The sequence below is a fragment of the Triturus cristatus genome, chromosome 5_2, assembly GCF_964204655.1.
Source record: "Triturus cristatus chromosome 5_2, aTriCri1.1, whole genome shotgun sequence".
Taxonomy (NCBI): Eukaryota; Metazoa; Chordata; class Amphibia; order Caudata; family Salamandridae; genus Triturus; species Triturus cristatus.
The window spans coordinates 416,328,917-416,345,043 of record NC_140588.1 but is presented as its reverse complement, the minus strand read 5'-3'; the positions used below and the strand labels follow the sequence as shown (position 1 = coordinate 416,345,043).

The 16,127-nt window shown below is 45.1% G+C and overlaps 1 protein-coding gene across 1 annotated transcript in view; it reads right to left on the bottom strand.

Annotated features, from left to right (window-relative positions):
* Positions 1 to 16,127, bottom strand: part of VAPA (VAMP associated protein A) — a 262,013-nt gene that overhangs the window by 53,005 nt on the left and 192,881 nt on the right. Inside the window, exon 4 of the mRNA XM_085607337.1 lies at positions 5,748 to 5,819. Within this exon, the coding sequence (XP_085463463.1) occupies positions 5,748 to 5,819 (72 nt within the window). The remainder of the gene's footprint in view (positions 1 to 5,747; positions 5,820 to 16,127) is intronic.

Below are 16,127 nucleotides of genomic sequence, written 5' to 3'. Positions count from 1 at the left end.
GCGCGGGTGTGGCAGGGGGTATTTTACTCATGACCCTCTGCGCCGGGGTGATGTCCTCTTTGGTGTGCTGCTGTCCCGGAGCTTCGACATCGTCCCCGAAGATGTCGACTGGAACGAAAGTCGAAGAGTGCACCATTTTTCGTCTGGCCCTTCGATCTCGAATAGTCTTTTTGGATCTAAAAGACTTGCAGGCGGGACAGTCTCGAGCCTCGTGTTCAGGGGAGAGGCAGAGGTTGCACACCTCATGAAGATCGGTGTGGGGGAATTTGGACCCACATCGAGGGCACTTCTTGCATGGAGTTCTTTCCATCAGCCGTGACCGGAGCCTGGATAGGCCCGAAGGCCGCCGTCGATGACTGGAATCGAAGGTGTGTCGAAGAAGAAGGTGATTGAGGAGATCAGTATCTGAACAATACCGCGGAGAGCAAGGATTCCGCTTCGATCGTCGAACTGGAATGTTCGGAACCGGAGCGCGAAGTATTACATCCAAGCCCGATGGCGGAAAAAAACAATCTGAGGATGGAGCCGATGCCCATGCGCAATACGAACCAAAGGAGGAGTCACCGACCTCGTGGCTTCCAAAGACTTTCCAAGAGGAAAAACAAACTGCAAACATCCGGGCCCAACACCAGATGGTGATCTATGCAAAAGTGTGTAATCTGCAGCTCAAATGCCTCGAACATACAGTGCTTTAAAATGAGCCTTCCCAGACCATCTCCTCAAAGTCTATTGCGGTGACACAGCAGCTCCATGAAGATTTTCACATGTTACCTGTCATATTTCGGAAGTAGAGCGATTACGCTCTCATGTTTTAAAGCATATTGCTCCAGTGACACATCTTGCAACAGTTGAGGGGGGTAGTTGTTTCAGAGGCCAAGACATGCTTTTGCCCGAATGAAGCCACCATCACAGAGGCCAGCTTTGGACCAGACCTCAAGAAATCTGGATCCTGATGAGGTGGTCTGTACTTTTTCAGTAGGAGTGGAGTTGCTAAATTCACCATTGATGGTAAGACATTTTATTCTGTTTATTCTAGAAGCCCAGGTAAAAGAGCAGGAGAGATAGTGATGATGCCCTCAATTGTAGGCTCTCCAAGATAGTAGCCACTGCAGCATGCGCCATGTCTAATTTGAAAGCATCTGTGACCAGCACCACAGGGAAGCTTGTGATGTCATCCTCTGGTGGGGGGGGGGGGGGGGGGAGAGAGAGAGAGAGAGAGAGAGAGAGATCGAGAGATCGAGAGATCGAGAGATCGAGAGATCGAGAGATCGAGAGATCGAGAGATCGAGAGATCGAGAGATCGAGAGATCGAGAGATCGAGAGATCGAGAGATCGAGAGATCGAGAGATCGAGAGATCGAGAGATCGAGAGATCGAGAGATCGAGAGATCGAGAGATCGAGAGATCGAGAGATCGAGAGATCGAGAGATCGAGAGATCGAGAGATCGAGAGATCGAGAGATCGAGAGATCGAGAGATCGAGAGATCGAGAGATCGAGAGATCGAGAGATCGAGAGATCGAGAGATCGAGAGATCGAGAGATCGAGAGATCGAGAGATCGAGAGATCGAGAGATCGAGAGATAGAGAGATAGAGAGATAGAGAGATAGAGAGATAGAGAGATAGAGAGATAGAGAGATAGAGAGATCGAGAGAGAGAGAGAGAGAGAGATAGAGAGAGATATATAGAGAGAGAGATAGAGAGAGAGATAGAGAGAGAGATAGAGAGATAGATAGAGAGATAGATAGAGAGATAGAGAGATAGATAGAGATAGAGAGAGACAGAGATAGACAGAGAGAGATAGAGAGATAGAGAGATAGAGACAGAGAGAGACAGAGAGAGACAGAGAGAGACAGAGAGAGACAGAGAGAGACAGAGAGAGACAGAGAGAGACAGAGAGAGACAGAGAGAGAGACAGAGAGAGAGACAGAGAGAGAGACAGAGAGAGATAGAGAGAGATAGAGAGAGATAGAGAGAGATAGAGAGAGATAGAGAGAGATAGAGAGATAGATAGAGAGAGAGATAGATAGAGAGAGAGATAGATAGATAGAGATAGAGAGAGATAGATATAGAGAGATAGAGAGATAGAGAGAGAGAGATAGAGAGAGAGATAGAGAGAGATAGATAGAGATAGAGAGAGATAGATAGAGAGATAGATAGAGAGATAGAGATAGAGAGAAGCAGCACTTGTAGGAGTGTACGAAAAGGGAAGGACATTGCATCAGAACGAGACCAGCAAGGATACGCAGAAGGAGATCGGCGTGGTCTTTGCCTTTCAGGAGTGCACAGAGCTCTTTTGTCCTCGGAGTAGGGCGGCACATGAGGTGGAGTATCCAAAGCTAGGGGGTTCTCTAGGTGTCTCTGCAATTTTCTGATGGACCCTAGACGATGGGCAAAAAACATTCTTGGATGTGGAGGTAGATTTAATGGCCGGTGACTGCAGGGGCGACACGGAGTAAACCATCTGTATTGTCAGCAAAGGAGACACATTCATGTGCTTTGAGGGCTTCAACATCAATGCCAAAGGTGTCGCTGTCAGTCTGGAGACTCTAGCTGTCTAGGATTAAGAAGACCTTGATGACATTGATGAGCAACCATTGTGCCAATCTTTGACGGTGAGCATGTTGGAACAAATGCCTTTGTTGGGGACATCATTCTTTTCATCTCCAACCAGGAATTTCTGTATCTTGCACCTTTCCTCCACCCCCTCTCTCGATCTCCATCCATTGGAGTCTTTATGAGGTGCTGGCTCATTCTCAGCAAGCTGCACAGTTAGAAGTTTTTTCAGGCTTTTACTTTTTTCCTCCTCCACCCTCAGATCTACACGTTTGCCTCTTAGCTTGAGGCCTTCTCAGTCTTTTAAAGTGCTCTTACACATTTCTGTGCAAACTAACTTCCCTTCATTGAATGTGAAAAGGAAGGAACACCACTCACACCCCCCTTGTATAAGCAAGAAGCCACCTTCTTTCTCCTACAGGATAGGTATTTTCAAAGAGATAAGGCACTCCGACAGGAAAACCCCCGCAGAAATTAGAAAAAAATAAGTTCAGTCGGTAGGGAGATGTTATGAAAAAAACTAAAACAAGTGACGATAAAAAAATTAAAAATTGGCAGAAATTTCACAGAAAAACCCAAGTATGAAACACCTAATGTGTTCTAGGATGACTACACAAGCCACAAAAAAAGGACTGTACGGCCAGTACAAAGGATGGCTAGTGGAAGCTCCTGAAGTCTTAAGGAAATAGGACACTTTCTCAAGCTTATTTAATGTAAACCAATCAAGTTGCGCTTTTCCCTCAATGTTAGTTAGGTATCCTATGTTTTGTACTGTAGATGCTGCAATGCAGCCATGAAGGAGGACTTTCCGGACTTTTCCAATCTAAATTGAGAAAAACTCACCCTATCTGTGAAATATTGAAAAATATGTAGTGTTGCAGGACCCACGCACACCGCAGAGAATTATTGTAATGTATGACTATCAATGAAGATCCTACAATGCAGACACTACTTTTCATAAGAGGAAATTTCCATTTTAAACTATTTGTTTGCAACAAAGTTTGTGCTACATCAAAAGTGAAGCAAGTGCTGAGGGTGCATTGGAACTATAGTCTCAGACAATGTTCTGTTCCTTCCTTTGCTCTCAGCATTCTTTGTTGCTAGATTAAAAAGTACATGAGCACCCAGATGTATACAGAGATAAAGTTAAAGGAGGTAACTGAGGAACAAATTACAAAGCCCGTAAACAGTTGAGGGTGACTGGTGGGATGGGCGTTACAACTCCAGCCACCCTGGATGGAGTAGTCAATCACAATTTGCATAAATAAATTAAGAAAAAACAAACTAACTGAACCAGATACATACATAGTTCATATTACTGAAAACATGCACACATTTTGTAATTTCCTGGATATAGCACCAATTTGGCAATCAAAATGTAGGTCTTGTACTTCAAACATGGTCACTTGGCCATAATCTTGATTTCTTTCATCGCCCTTGCCCATTAAAATGTTTCAGAACTCTTTAAGATGGGCAGTGATATGGTCTTGTATTCAAATCTCCTCACTTGGGGACCACCGGCTTTGTCTTGTGACTGAACATCTTGTTTCTTATACTGATAAAACTCACTTAATTTAGCTATGCCCAAAAATGTAATTACGTAAAATGCAACTGTGTAATTTGACCATTAGAAAAATAGTGTACATGTATGGTATTCATGCACTGTTATCCAACAAAAACACCACTCTCTAAAAAAGAACACTTAAGTATATTTGCTTTGCAAAAGAGCACATAAATTAAAAAGTCTTCTGGAACAATGTATCCTAGACCGCGGAGGCGGAAGCATAAGTGTTTGGCTCTCCACAAAGACCACATAGAAACAATCAAGCAGGTGATGATTTGGACCTGCTTTGCACCCCAGCACGCGGACACCTCAATAATTAGGTCATACAAGAATTTCTCTCCCTTCTAAACATTTAAGAGCAAAATGTGAGATTATCAGGAAGTGGATCATGCATCAGAACTAGGATACAAAATGCTCCAGAAAATCCCAAACTGGATGACTGCAAAATCAACTCAGGAATTTGGAACAGCCAACTCAAAGTTAAGAACTCAACCCTATTAAGATACAGTGAAATGTTCAAACAAATTCCCTCAAGTATCAAGATTAACCAGATTAGTAAAGAGGCGGGGGCCAAAATTCATCTGTCAATACGAGAGACAACCACTTACAGGAATAATTGTACTGCTGCTACTACGAGTTCCACGCGGTCCAATATTACAGGATAGACGTAACCACCCAAGGATAATTAATGCGGACTCTTGATTAAATAAGAAATTTAGAAGTTTATTTTGTGTGTGCGATTTGTCACATCTGGTTAGATTTATCTACTGTGGAAGGAGTGAGGACTAGACAGAGGTCAGATACATCTTAATATATAAAATCAGACCATGAAAGGTGTACTCTCTTTTTCACATCACTATATACAATCTCTGTGCATTTGTCCATGAGACCATCTTCAGGCCTATCATAAATTTAACAGTTGACCCCTGAATGGTGTTTCCAAAGATTCAAGAATTATAGAATACAATTGATACGTATATGTCAAATCGATCGTCGTTCTGTAGCTTTTGTTTAAGGTGAATAATCGTCAAAAGATACAGATAAGTCAACTCTGGTGCTTTTTGGACGGTGTAATTAAATTTCCAGTCCCCAGCAACTTCTCAATTGAAGAAGTTTATTCTGTTAAGTTTTGTAGCGCAGCGAAAATTCGGCAGTCTGCAGTTGAATATTTATTGTTTTGTGATTGGTTCATTGGTTCTTATGTCCTCACAAGGAACAAAAATATTTCTTAGTTAAAATATATTTGAATTATATCTCTCTGGCGAGTTTATCAATAATTCTTGCAGTTAAAAATATATATCAATAGAATAGAGTATTTCAAATAAATCCCTTGAAGGCGCCTTTTACCCGTTCATTTGATTTGCCCAAGCCTTCAAGGGTAGATTGGGTTTCCCATTATATACAATTCATGTATGGCATTTCATTTCTCCCTACCTGACCTTCCACTATGTAAATACAGAACACATATACTCACAGTAAAGGAGAGAACAGAATTAAAATTAAATTAACTCCGTATGCACGTCATTTATTAAGGTATAGTCGGATATTTTCTTATTTGATCAGGGAAATTAGAAATTCTCAGCAGTTAAAAAAAGATCTGAACCTGTGCAACATTTAATTGTTTACTTACGTGTTCAACTGGCATTTCAAACACGCATCTTAACTTGGAGTCCATAAGTTCATCGTGTTTTGCATCTTTATACTAAGGAAAAACAATGGTAGATTTTTTTGTTTTAGTAGTAGCTCATAACCGGACAAAGTTTACTCATTGGAAAACATTAATTACTTACCTGTAATCCCAGTTCTACAGCATTGCCATTTTTCATAAATTCACATGCTTGAATTATTTCCTTGTCAGGCTGGTAATGGCCAGTAACTTTCCACAGCAATAAACACTGTTAAAATGGACAACAGCCTCAAAAACAGTTATGATACCTACTGAAAAAACACTACTATCAAAATAACCATCTCATGATATCAGGGGAGGAGGGGCTGTTCATGAATTCAGCAAAAATCCTATGAAGGAGAACCAGTGCTATAAGGGAGAAAGCAAATGTTACGTAGCCTGTAAGCACCCGTTTGCGGCATTTAGTGGTGTAGGGTTGGCTAAAAAGTGTACAACTTGTTTTTCTTCGAAAAAAGTATTTTTGAGTCACGAGGTATAGTGACTACCTATCTCTGTTAATGAGCATGGGCATCAGCTCCATGGTTATATTTTCTTTCAGCACAGAAAAATGTAGATGAACATAGAGAATATAGAAGAGATGACTGCATGAAGCTGGCTCTGTATATACTATACCGAAGTAAGGTATAGTGTGCACAGCGTCCAGTGGAACCCCAGAAGTAGGCAGAAGTAAAAGTAGATAGTACCTTACTCTCCATGTGTGGTAGTGTGGGCGAGCAGTAAGGCTTTATCAGAGGGTAATGTTAAGCATTTATTGTACACACTCAGGCAAGGAATGATGTCACACATTCAAAGACTAAACAGACCAATTTGTTCGTATCAAATTATTATTTAGTTGTATTTTATTTTCTAGCACCAAGCCAGGCCTGGTACAGGTAAGTGTAATTGTACTTTCCAAGAATAGTGCAGTTAAATACAGTTTAAATGCAGTTGAATGCAATTTGATTGATTACAGGCAAGTCGTTTCTAAAACAGTTAAAATTACTTTTCAGATTACTGGGTATGTTACTTTTTAGATCACTTTTTAAGGTATGTTTTCTGCTGTAATATGCCTATGTATCACACAAGGACATTTCCTAGAAAAAAGGTAAGTAAATCAGTTTTTGTACATATGCAGTTTCCTAAGGTTTCATACAAACCAACTCCACACTTAGAACAATTTTCACAAGAAAACAGTCAAGGCTGTCCTATGGGAGAAAGGCTAATGTGACTTATCCAGTAGGTATCTGTTCTTGGAATGCACAGCTGTAGATCCACATGCTGTTCATAGCCCGCCATCTAGTGTTGGGTCCGGACGTTTGCGTTGGGTTTTCTTCTAAGAAGTCTTTCCAGTCACGAAGTAGGGGACTCCTTTTTTGGGCATTGACTCCATTGTTAGATTGTTTGCCGCAAGAGGGTGAGAAAGCAGGTTTGAATACATTTAACAATCCACCTTGCAATACCTGATTTGGAAATAGGATTGCCTTTATGAGGTGGTGCAAAAGCAACAAAGAGTTGTTTTGTTTTACGAAAAGATTTACTTCTTTCAATGTAGTACAATAGTGCTCGTTCTGCTACTGAATACGGTTTGGGGAAGAATATGGGTAATTCTACAGACTGATTTTTGTGAAAAGCAGATACAACCTTCGGTAAAATTTTTGGATTGGTACGAAAAACCACTTTGTCCCCATGTAGTTAGAAAAAAGGTTCTTGTATGGTTAATGCCTGTAATTCACTCACTCTCCTTAATGAGGGGATTGCAATTAGGAAAGCAGTTTTTCAGGATAGGAATTTCAGTTCGCATTTGTGCATGGGCTTAAAAGGCGGGCCCATTAATCTTGTGAGGACCATGTTAAGATTCCACACTGGAGGAGGTGGAAGTTTAGGTCGAATGATTCTTTTTAGTCCTTCCATGAAGGCTTTGATCACTGGTACTCTAAACAAAGACAAATGCTGTCTGTTTTGTAGATATGCAGCTATTGCTGCTAGGTGTAGTCTAATGGAGGTATGAGCCAATGACGACTGCTGCATGTGTAATAGATGGCAGATGATGTTTTGTATGGAAGCATCAAGAGGGTGGATATGATTGTTACCACAAGAAATAACACATCTTTTCCAATTGGCTGCATAGCAGGCCCTTGTAGTAGGTCTTCTAGCCTCTTTAATAATAGTCATACATTCTGGTGGGAGGTTCAAATAACCAAACTAAGATTTCAGGAGACAGATCGCGAGGTTCAGTTGATTGGGATCTGGATGTCTGATTTCTCCATGGCTCTGTGTGAGGAGACTGGAGGTTAAAGGCAGCTTTTGGTGCAGAACCAGGGATAGCTCAACAGGGTTGTGAACCAAGGTTGACGTGCCCATGTGGGAGCTACTAGGATTAGTGTGAGAGAGGTTTGCCTCAGCTTCTGAACCACTAATGGAATGAGTGGGAGAGGCGGAAAAGCATAGGAAAATATCCCTGACCAGTTCATCCATAGTGCATTGCCCTTGGATTGCGGGTGTGGACACCTGGATGCAAAGCTTTGGCATTTTGCGTTTTGGTATGTGGCGAACAGGTCTATGTGAGGGACACTCCAACGTTGAAAGTATGGAAGGAGAACCTGAGGGTGGAGTTCCCATTTGTGTATTTGCTGTCTCAGCCTGCTGAGGAGATGTGCAATCTGGTTCTGGACTCCTGGGAGGTGTTCTGCTAGGAGATAAAGTTTGTGGTGAATGGCCCACCTCCAGATGTCTTGGGCTAAGCAGGGCAGTTGGAGAGAGTGTCTCCTCCCCACCCCCCGTTTTTGTATGTAATACATGGCAGTCATCTTGTCTGTACGAATTAGAACAGCTTTGCCCTCTAGATGAGTTTGAAACGCCTTGAGTGCTAGGAATATTGCAAGCAGCTCTAGGTGACTGATGTGGAGCAACTTCTGTTGGATTCACAAGCCTTGCGCTGTGTGCTGTTGTAGATGAGCTTCCCAGCCAGTGAGGGATGCGTCTGCTGTCAGTACTATCTGTGGAACCGGGTCTATGAACAGCCGTCCTAAATTTTGTTTGTTCCACCACTGCAGGGAGCAATGAATACGGAAGCTTACCAACACTAGATTGGTCAAAAGACCTTGTGACTGGTTCCACTGACTGGCTAAGCATTCTTGAAGTGGACACATGTGCAGTCTGACATGGGGAACAATCATGAAGCAGGATGACATTCCCAGTAGCTGCATGTAAGTTCGAGCAGGAATCCAATGGTTGGATTGAAAGCGGAGAACTAAAGACTGAATATTTTGAATTCTGGCTGAGCTGGGAAAATTGAGAGTTTTTTTGAGTATCTATTGTGGCTCCTAGGTAGTCCTTCGTATTGGTTGGTTGGAGATGTGACTTTGGCACATTGATTGTGAACCCTAGTTGATGCAGTAATTGAATTGTTCTGAAAGTGTGCTGCAGACATTGCTGATACGTGTTGGCTTTGATGAGCCAGTCGTCTAAGTACGGGAAGACGTGGATGCTTGGTCTCCTTAGGTGAGCCGCTACTACTGACAGATACTTTGTGAAGACTCTGGGGGCGGTGGTGACACCGAATGGGAGTACCTTGAACGGATAGTGTTGACCCACTATCACAAACCTGAGGAATTTGCAATGAGCAGGGTGAACTAGTATATGAAAGTAGGCGTCTTTTAGAACTAGAGTAGATAGAAAGTCTCCTTTCTGTAGTAGAGGCAGTACCGGTTGAAGTGTCACCATGTGGAAAAGGTCTGACAGAATGTACTGGTTGAGTTCTCTGAGATCTAAAATTGGTCTGAGAGAACCGCCTTTTTTGTGGATTAGGAAATAAAAGGAGTATACCCCCGACCAGTGATGTTGGGGTGGCATAGGCTCTATAGCCCCTTTTAGTAGTAGAGACTAAACCTCTTGTTTGCGGAGGTATTATGATCTGGTGATAGTTTGTGGGGCTTCGGCGGAATATTTGGAGGCGTGTTGATAAATTCCAGGTAGTAACCAGAACGGATAATTTGGAGTACCCAATTGCCTGTTATTGATTGCCAGATTGGTAGAAAATCTGACAGTCTTCCCCAGACAGGTGTTGAGTGGTCGGGGGAAGTGAAGGCAAGTTACTGCTTTGGGTTGGCGGGGGAGATGCGTGTGTTTGAACCCCAGCACCTGCCTTTACCGCTGTTACCCCTGTAACCTGCCCTGAAATAACCCCTAGATAAAGAGGGTTGGTTATTGCCTGTATAGGTGGAGGTGGCCCTCTGATGAGGTTTTCTTGGAACCTCCTCAGTAAAAGGAGCGTCGAAAGGAAGCACAACTCTGTGTGGACTGAAGGGCTCCCATAGATTTGGCTACCTCAGTAGCTTTCTTCATTTTCTCAAGTGAAGAATCTACTATTAGGCCAAGTAGATGTTCCTTGTCGAATGGGGTATTTAAAATGAAGGTTTGAACCTCTGGTTTAAAACCAGATATACATAGCCAGGCATGCCTCCTTAAAAGGACACTAGTGTTTATAGCTCTGGCAGCAGTGTCTGCAGCATCTAGAGAACATCTTATTTGATTGTTAGCAAAAAGTTGCCCTTCATGAATCAGATCTTGTGCTTTTGAATTGTGTTACGGGGGTAAATATTGGATTAGTTCCATTTCATCCCAGTGCGCTCAGTCGCATCGCGCTAACAGTGCCTGAGACGCACCAGAAATCTGCTGCTTGAGAAGCTACCTTTTTACCAGAAGGGTCAATAAGTTTTGATTCCTTATCAGGAGGTGGAGCCTCTCCAGTTGTCTGGGAGTTGGCTCTTTTTCTTGCACTGGACACAACCAGGGAGTCTAGTGGCAATTGTCCCCTTATACTTACTGGGACAGATGGTGCTGGCTTGTACTTCTTGTCGACTCAGGGTTAAGAATACAAGCTCTGACTGGGTCATTACAAAAAGTCATCTACATGCCTGACCATCCCTTTAAGCATGGGTAGTGTATGTGATGACGTCTGTGTGGTACTGAGGGTTTCAAAGAGGAATGGCTCTTCTAATGACTCCATATGTAGCAGCACTCCATGGTAGTTTGCAGCTCTACCCAGTAACTCAATGTATCCTACACCATCATCTGGTGGAGAGGGTTTGGAAGGGTACAGGTCATGATCATTGCCCGTGGGCGAATTGGTGTTGCGATTGTCCCATGGGTGTTGTAATGGCTGATCATCATCCCTATCCTGATCATCATGCCCATCATCCTGGTTGTCGGGTGTATGTGGTGGTGAATGTTCAGGTGAAATTGGTTGAAGCTAAGGGGAAGGTGGTGATGAAGGAAAAATAGGTGGAGGAAGAGGAGGAGGGGAAGGGTTAGTTCCAACAGATCTCTTCTTCAAAGAGATGTGATATTCTTCTTTTGCATCAGCCCTTCTTTTTGGAGCCACTGTAGTGGTGTATGTCCCGTTATATTTCGTATAGATGCCCTAATATAGGCATAGTTTCAGATGCCCAATTACAGGCATAATCTTTCACCTACATTAGCTCCCTATACTCTACAATAACGGGCTCTGAGGGCTGAACGGTATCTAGTCTGTGGTTTGGACGCAGAAGGAGGATTTCTTCCTGAACAATAGGCCTCCCGTAACATCTTCGATGTGCTCATCCAGTATGAATAATTTATTAGGAACCAGGCAAGGGCTATACACCACCTTCCACACCACCTCCCTAATATCTACGTAAACGGTTCATCCTATATGTCATCTTCCTACCCAACAATTGCTAACAAGACACAAGGGACGCTATACTTTCTATATAAATACAGCACATCTTGCCATCAGTAGTTCGAGGGAACTTATTGTAAACCCGCTCAACTGTTTCTTCTCTGTGTAACTCTCCGAGACAGAACCAAATGAACAAGCACGAGTAACTGAGCGAAAAGTAGTACATGGTTTCCACGATTCGGAGAGAATCAGGCGTGTCATGATCGAAGGTTACCAGAAACTAATCTCTCCCCGATAAGAGGAGATTCTAGTGGCACTGTGAGCTAGCTAATGCAAAACCGGCTAACGTACGCAGTGGGGGTGTGCAGAGTCTCTGCCACAAAGCCACAGCTTATGTTATCCAAACGCGGAGGTCCTGCAGGGGGTACTATAGGAACTACACGACAGTCCAGTCTGTGGATGGATATACAAAAGCTTTTGTTTTGGATCCGGTTTTTCAACTGGGGCATCTAAAGTGGGCTTTTTAGTTGTTTTCTGCACTTCTGTCTGTTACGGCGCCTACATTTTCCGTGCTGGAGTCGAAACTGTTGAGGTCTTCGGAACCGAAGATTTTTTGGGGGCCAAATGGTTGGGGTCGGTTCCAGACTTTTGTTTCGACCCCCGAAGGTCTGGGGTCCGAACTCTGTTTGGAGGGAGTCTTTTCGGAGCCGGAAGGCTTTATGGTAGGCTTCAGTGCAAACCGGGGCCCGAGGGCGCGGGTTGGACCAAAGCCTTCTTTTTAATTGAAATGGTCTCTTGGGATGAGGGGGATGCTGTACTCACAGTACGTTGACCATGTGGGATGTCATCCTCTTGGTCGGATTCGAATTCTGAGAGGGCGACCGGCTCCTGCTCCTCCTCTGTTCCCATGGCCTCGCCAGGCTCTTCATCCGATTGTTGACTGAAGATGTCCAGAATAGAGCTTGTATGCTGGCAAATTGTTTTCTTTGAGCGGAAAGCCTGGCACGCGTCGCAGTCTTGTTCTCTGTGTTCGGGGGACAAACACAGATTACACACTTCGTGTGAGTCGGTGCGAGGGTATTTCGCGTGACACAGAGGGCAGAATTTGAAGGGAGTTAGTTCCATCACTGCAGGTCCGACGGCCTTCCACAAACTTTCCGTTCGAAAGATTATGTTAAGTAATTACGATACGCAATAGAAAGGGAGACGCGATCGAAAACAATACCGTCGAGGGTGAGTATCTTGCACACCGAGGGAAACTGAAGGAACGGTGTTGAACCGGAGCACAACAATAGATTGATTTTTCCCACCATCGGGTTTGGGCAGCCAACGATGGAGTCTATGCTCATGTGCACTATCACCGAAAGGAGGAGTCACCCACCTCGTGACTGGAAAGACTTCTTCGAAGAAAAAGTGCAAACGTCCAGACCCAACACCAGATGGCGGGCTATGCACAGCATGTGATCTACAGCTCACATGCCTCGAACACAATGTTATCTGTTTAACGGTAAGTACTTAGGTTTGGGAGTTGGTTTTCAAGGGTTAGAACCAGGGTTCCCCCAGGGTCAAGAATGCACTCTCAAAGCACCCTCAGCTGTGCTAGGGTGGCCAGGTGCACAGTGCTGAGGCCCAGTCTTATCCAATGGGGAATAGGGGGCCTCCGGTTGGTGGCTGCTCACTGGCACGCTACTTGGATGTCGGAGCAAAGCTCCGAGGGTTCAGCTCAGGGCAAAGGGGGATCAGAGTTAGCACACAAGGTGCACTCACAGCGGCATAGGGGCAGCTGGGTACAGGGCACTGTTTTGGCATCGGATGCACTGTTTTCAATGGGGATTGTCGGTTTTGATTTTTAGCTGGAGGCTCAGTCCAGGAAGTCTTGCAGGAGGAACCAACAGCTGGACAGTTAAGTTGGAGGGCTCGGGGACGTAGGTGCACCTCAGCGCATCTTCTCCAGGGTGTAGGGTGGCTGGATGCAGAGGTGTCTTTTGAGGTCGGATTTCACCTTACCAGGTGTAGGAAAGTAGGATCTGCTTCTTAGGATTGCCCCCACTTTTTGCTTGATGTGATGCTGTTTTTGACTAGTCTGACTGAGATCCTGCTAATCAGGACCCTAGTCTATCTGCTTTCTCCCTAAATTGGTAAATTCAGAACTTGGTAACATCTCAGATTGGATACTGGGGTACACTTTTCAGTCCCTAGTCTATGGTACCCATGTATCCATGGCATAGGTACCCCAGAGGTCCCTCATGGCCTGAAGCATGTATTATGTCACCCATGGGAGACCATTCAAATTGGAACTACAGTCCTGCCATTGCAGCCTGTGTAAGTTGGTGCATGCACCACTTACTTAAGATATAGGTTTACGATATCGAAGGGTCATTGAACTTAAAACCTATAAGTCACCCCTATAGCAGGGCTTTGCAATCCTGAAGGCAGGGTGCTTGGTTTTAAGTGAGGGTGCCCCTGCACGAGCAGAACACGCCTGCAGCCTACAGAGTCCATTCTCCCGGGTTCTCAGTGCCGCAGCCATATACTATATAGAGGGGCACCGCGTAATTGCACAATGACCATCTTGAAAACGGCTGCAACGAAACCTATCATGATTCGTACCAAACATGTTGGAATCAAACCCCACACCGTAAAAGGTGTGGGAGGTATGATTCCAAGCACTGGAAGAGCCTTCTGTTATGCTCAGTGTCCCTGGTACCAGCCTTCTTGACCCGAACAGCACAAAATGGTTGTTGCCGACCAGAGACACATTTCTGCCCTCCTGCTGCAGAGGCAAGCTCGAGCAGAGGAAGGTGGGACAATAGGCATCTTGTCAAAAGGTGTGACCACCTCCCAAACAGGATTTGGTGTATTAGGGCTGTTTGGGTGCGCTTGCCAGCGCCAGAAAGTCTGCATAAGGGGCACATTTGGTGTCCCCGAGCATAGTCCAGTTCAAGCCAGTCCTGGGATCCGCTGGCTTCCGCTCTGGCAAAGTGGTCTTGTCAGACCCTCCACTGGGAGGATCCCCTGAATCGCCCCAACCCTTTCCCTAGGGTACTTAAGGGCTTACCTGGATGTAGGTCCCTAGATTCGCTGTGGGATAAGATTCAGATCAGACACCATTGCAACTCTACCGTCTGGGCACACTGGACTTCGCTGGACTTCGTTTGGCCCAACTTCATCGCCCTTCAAGTCTGCTGCATCGTCTGTGCCTGTGCATCATACAGGAACCTTCCAAGAACTGTGAAGCATCAAGGATGACCAAAGTGATCTCCCTTGCAGTGAAGGAGTCACTACCCTGCATTCGCAGGCACCGCAACTAAGTTGACCGGTCTGCAGATCCTGAGCTCCTCCAGACTCTGTGGGCTATGCAATCCAGGTGGTGGTTTTCCACAGCTCCCGAGGTCTGCTCTACCCTCTCACCAAGTTTGAGGCCAGTAGTCCTCGTGGGGGTTGCAATAACTGAATCCCCCCCCCCCCCCCCCCCAAGTACAGCATCCACTTTGCAGTTGCAAAGGCTTGCTGTCATCTTTGCAAGAAGATCTTTGGGCTCCAAGTAGCCCCAACCTCGAGCACCTCCAGTTACCACAATCTTCGGTCACACCACAGCGTGCATCGTGGCCTGCATCTTTTGGTGAACTGCTTGAGGTCCTCTTGTGACTCCAGTGCCTCCAGCCTGTGAGTCCACTTGAGGGTCACATTGTTTCCTTGGGCTTCCCTGATTGCTCGAGGCCTGCCCTGACTCCCCTGCTCTTGGTGAGTCTCCTGGGCCGTGCTGGTCCCAACTTTGTACCTTTTTGACTTTCTGCATGGGTTGCATTTGCCAAGGCTTGTTGGTGTTCCTGCCAGACACCGACCCCTCAGTACTCGACATCCTTCGTGGGACAGCTCGTATCTGGCTCCTGGTAGTCCTCAGCGTCGCCTGGTCCCCACAGCTGCAGAGTCAAGGTCATCTACATCATCTCTGAAGCACCTGACAAGAGGGCATTCGTCTTCCAAGTCTCCTGGTCACCCCTGAGTGACAGACTCTATCCCTTCTGCTTTCAGGTACTCCTCTTCAAGAATCCACGTTTGGTGGTTTCCGACACCACTTCACACCCGGCTTCTCTGGGATAGGTAACTTGGGCACCACAGTATCCACGGGTGATGTGGCACTCCAACCTTCCGCCTTCCACGGGGTTTCTTCAGGGTCCATTGGGAAGAGTCCCTAATCTTTAAAAATCCAACCGCAACTTACACATAGAGTTGTACGGAGCTCGCGGTCGTGTTCCTACAATGCACGCGCTCTCCGTGGGGTCCCTATCTACCTAAATTGGGTGGTTCTTTGGGCCCCCAGCAATTCTACATCCTCTAGAGAGTGTCCTGAGTCAACTCGTGGTTCTTATACCACTTTCTTAGTATATGGTTTGGTCCCCCCGGGGCCCACTGTGTATTAGTACTATTTATTTGCTAAAGTATCGTGTGCTTTGGGTCTATCTCCATGTGGGAGATACTGTAACGTACTAGATAGTGTAACATAATAAATACATATTTTATACATATGCTCTGTGGTTCTTTCATTTAATCTATACTACGAGATTGCATTCTGGTAAAACAAGCTGCTTTACACTCCAAGACTACGCCTGAAGGCTTCTCTCCTCTGCTCCCACTTAGAGAGCTTTCAAAGGTGGCATAAGACCTCTTAAATCACCATAAAG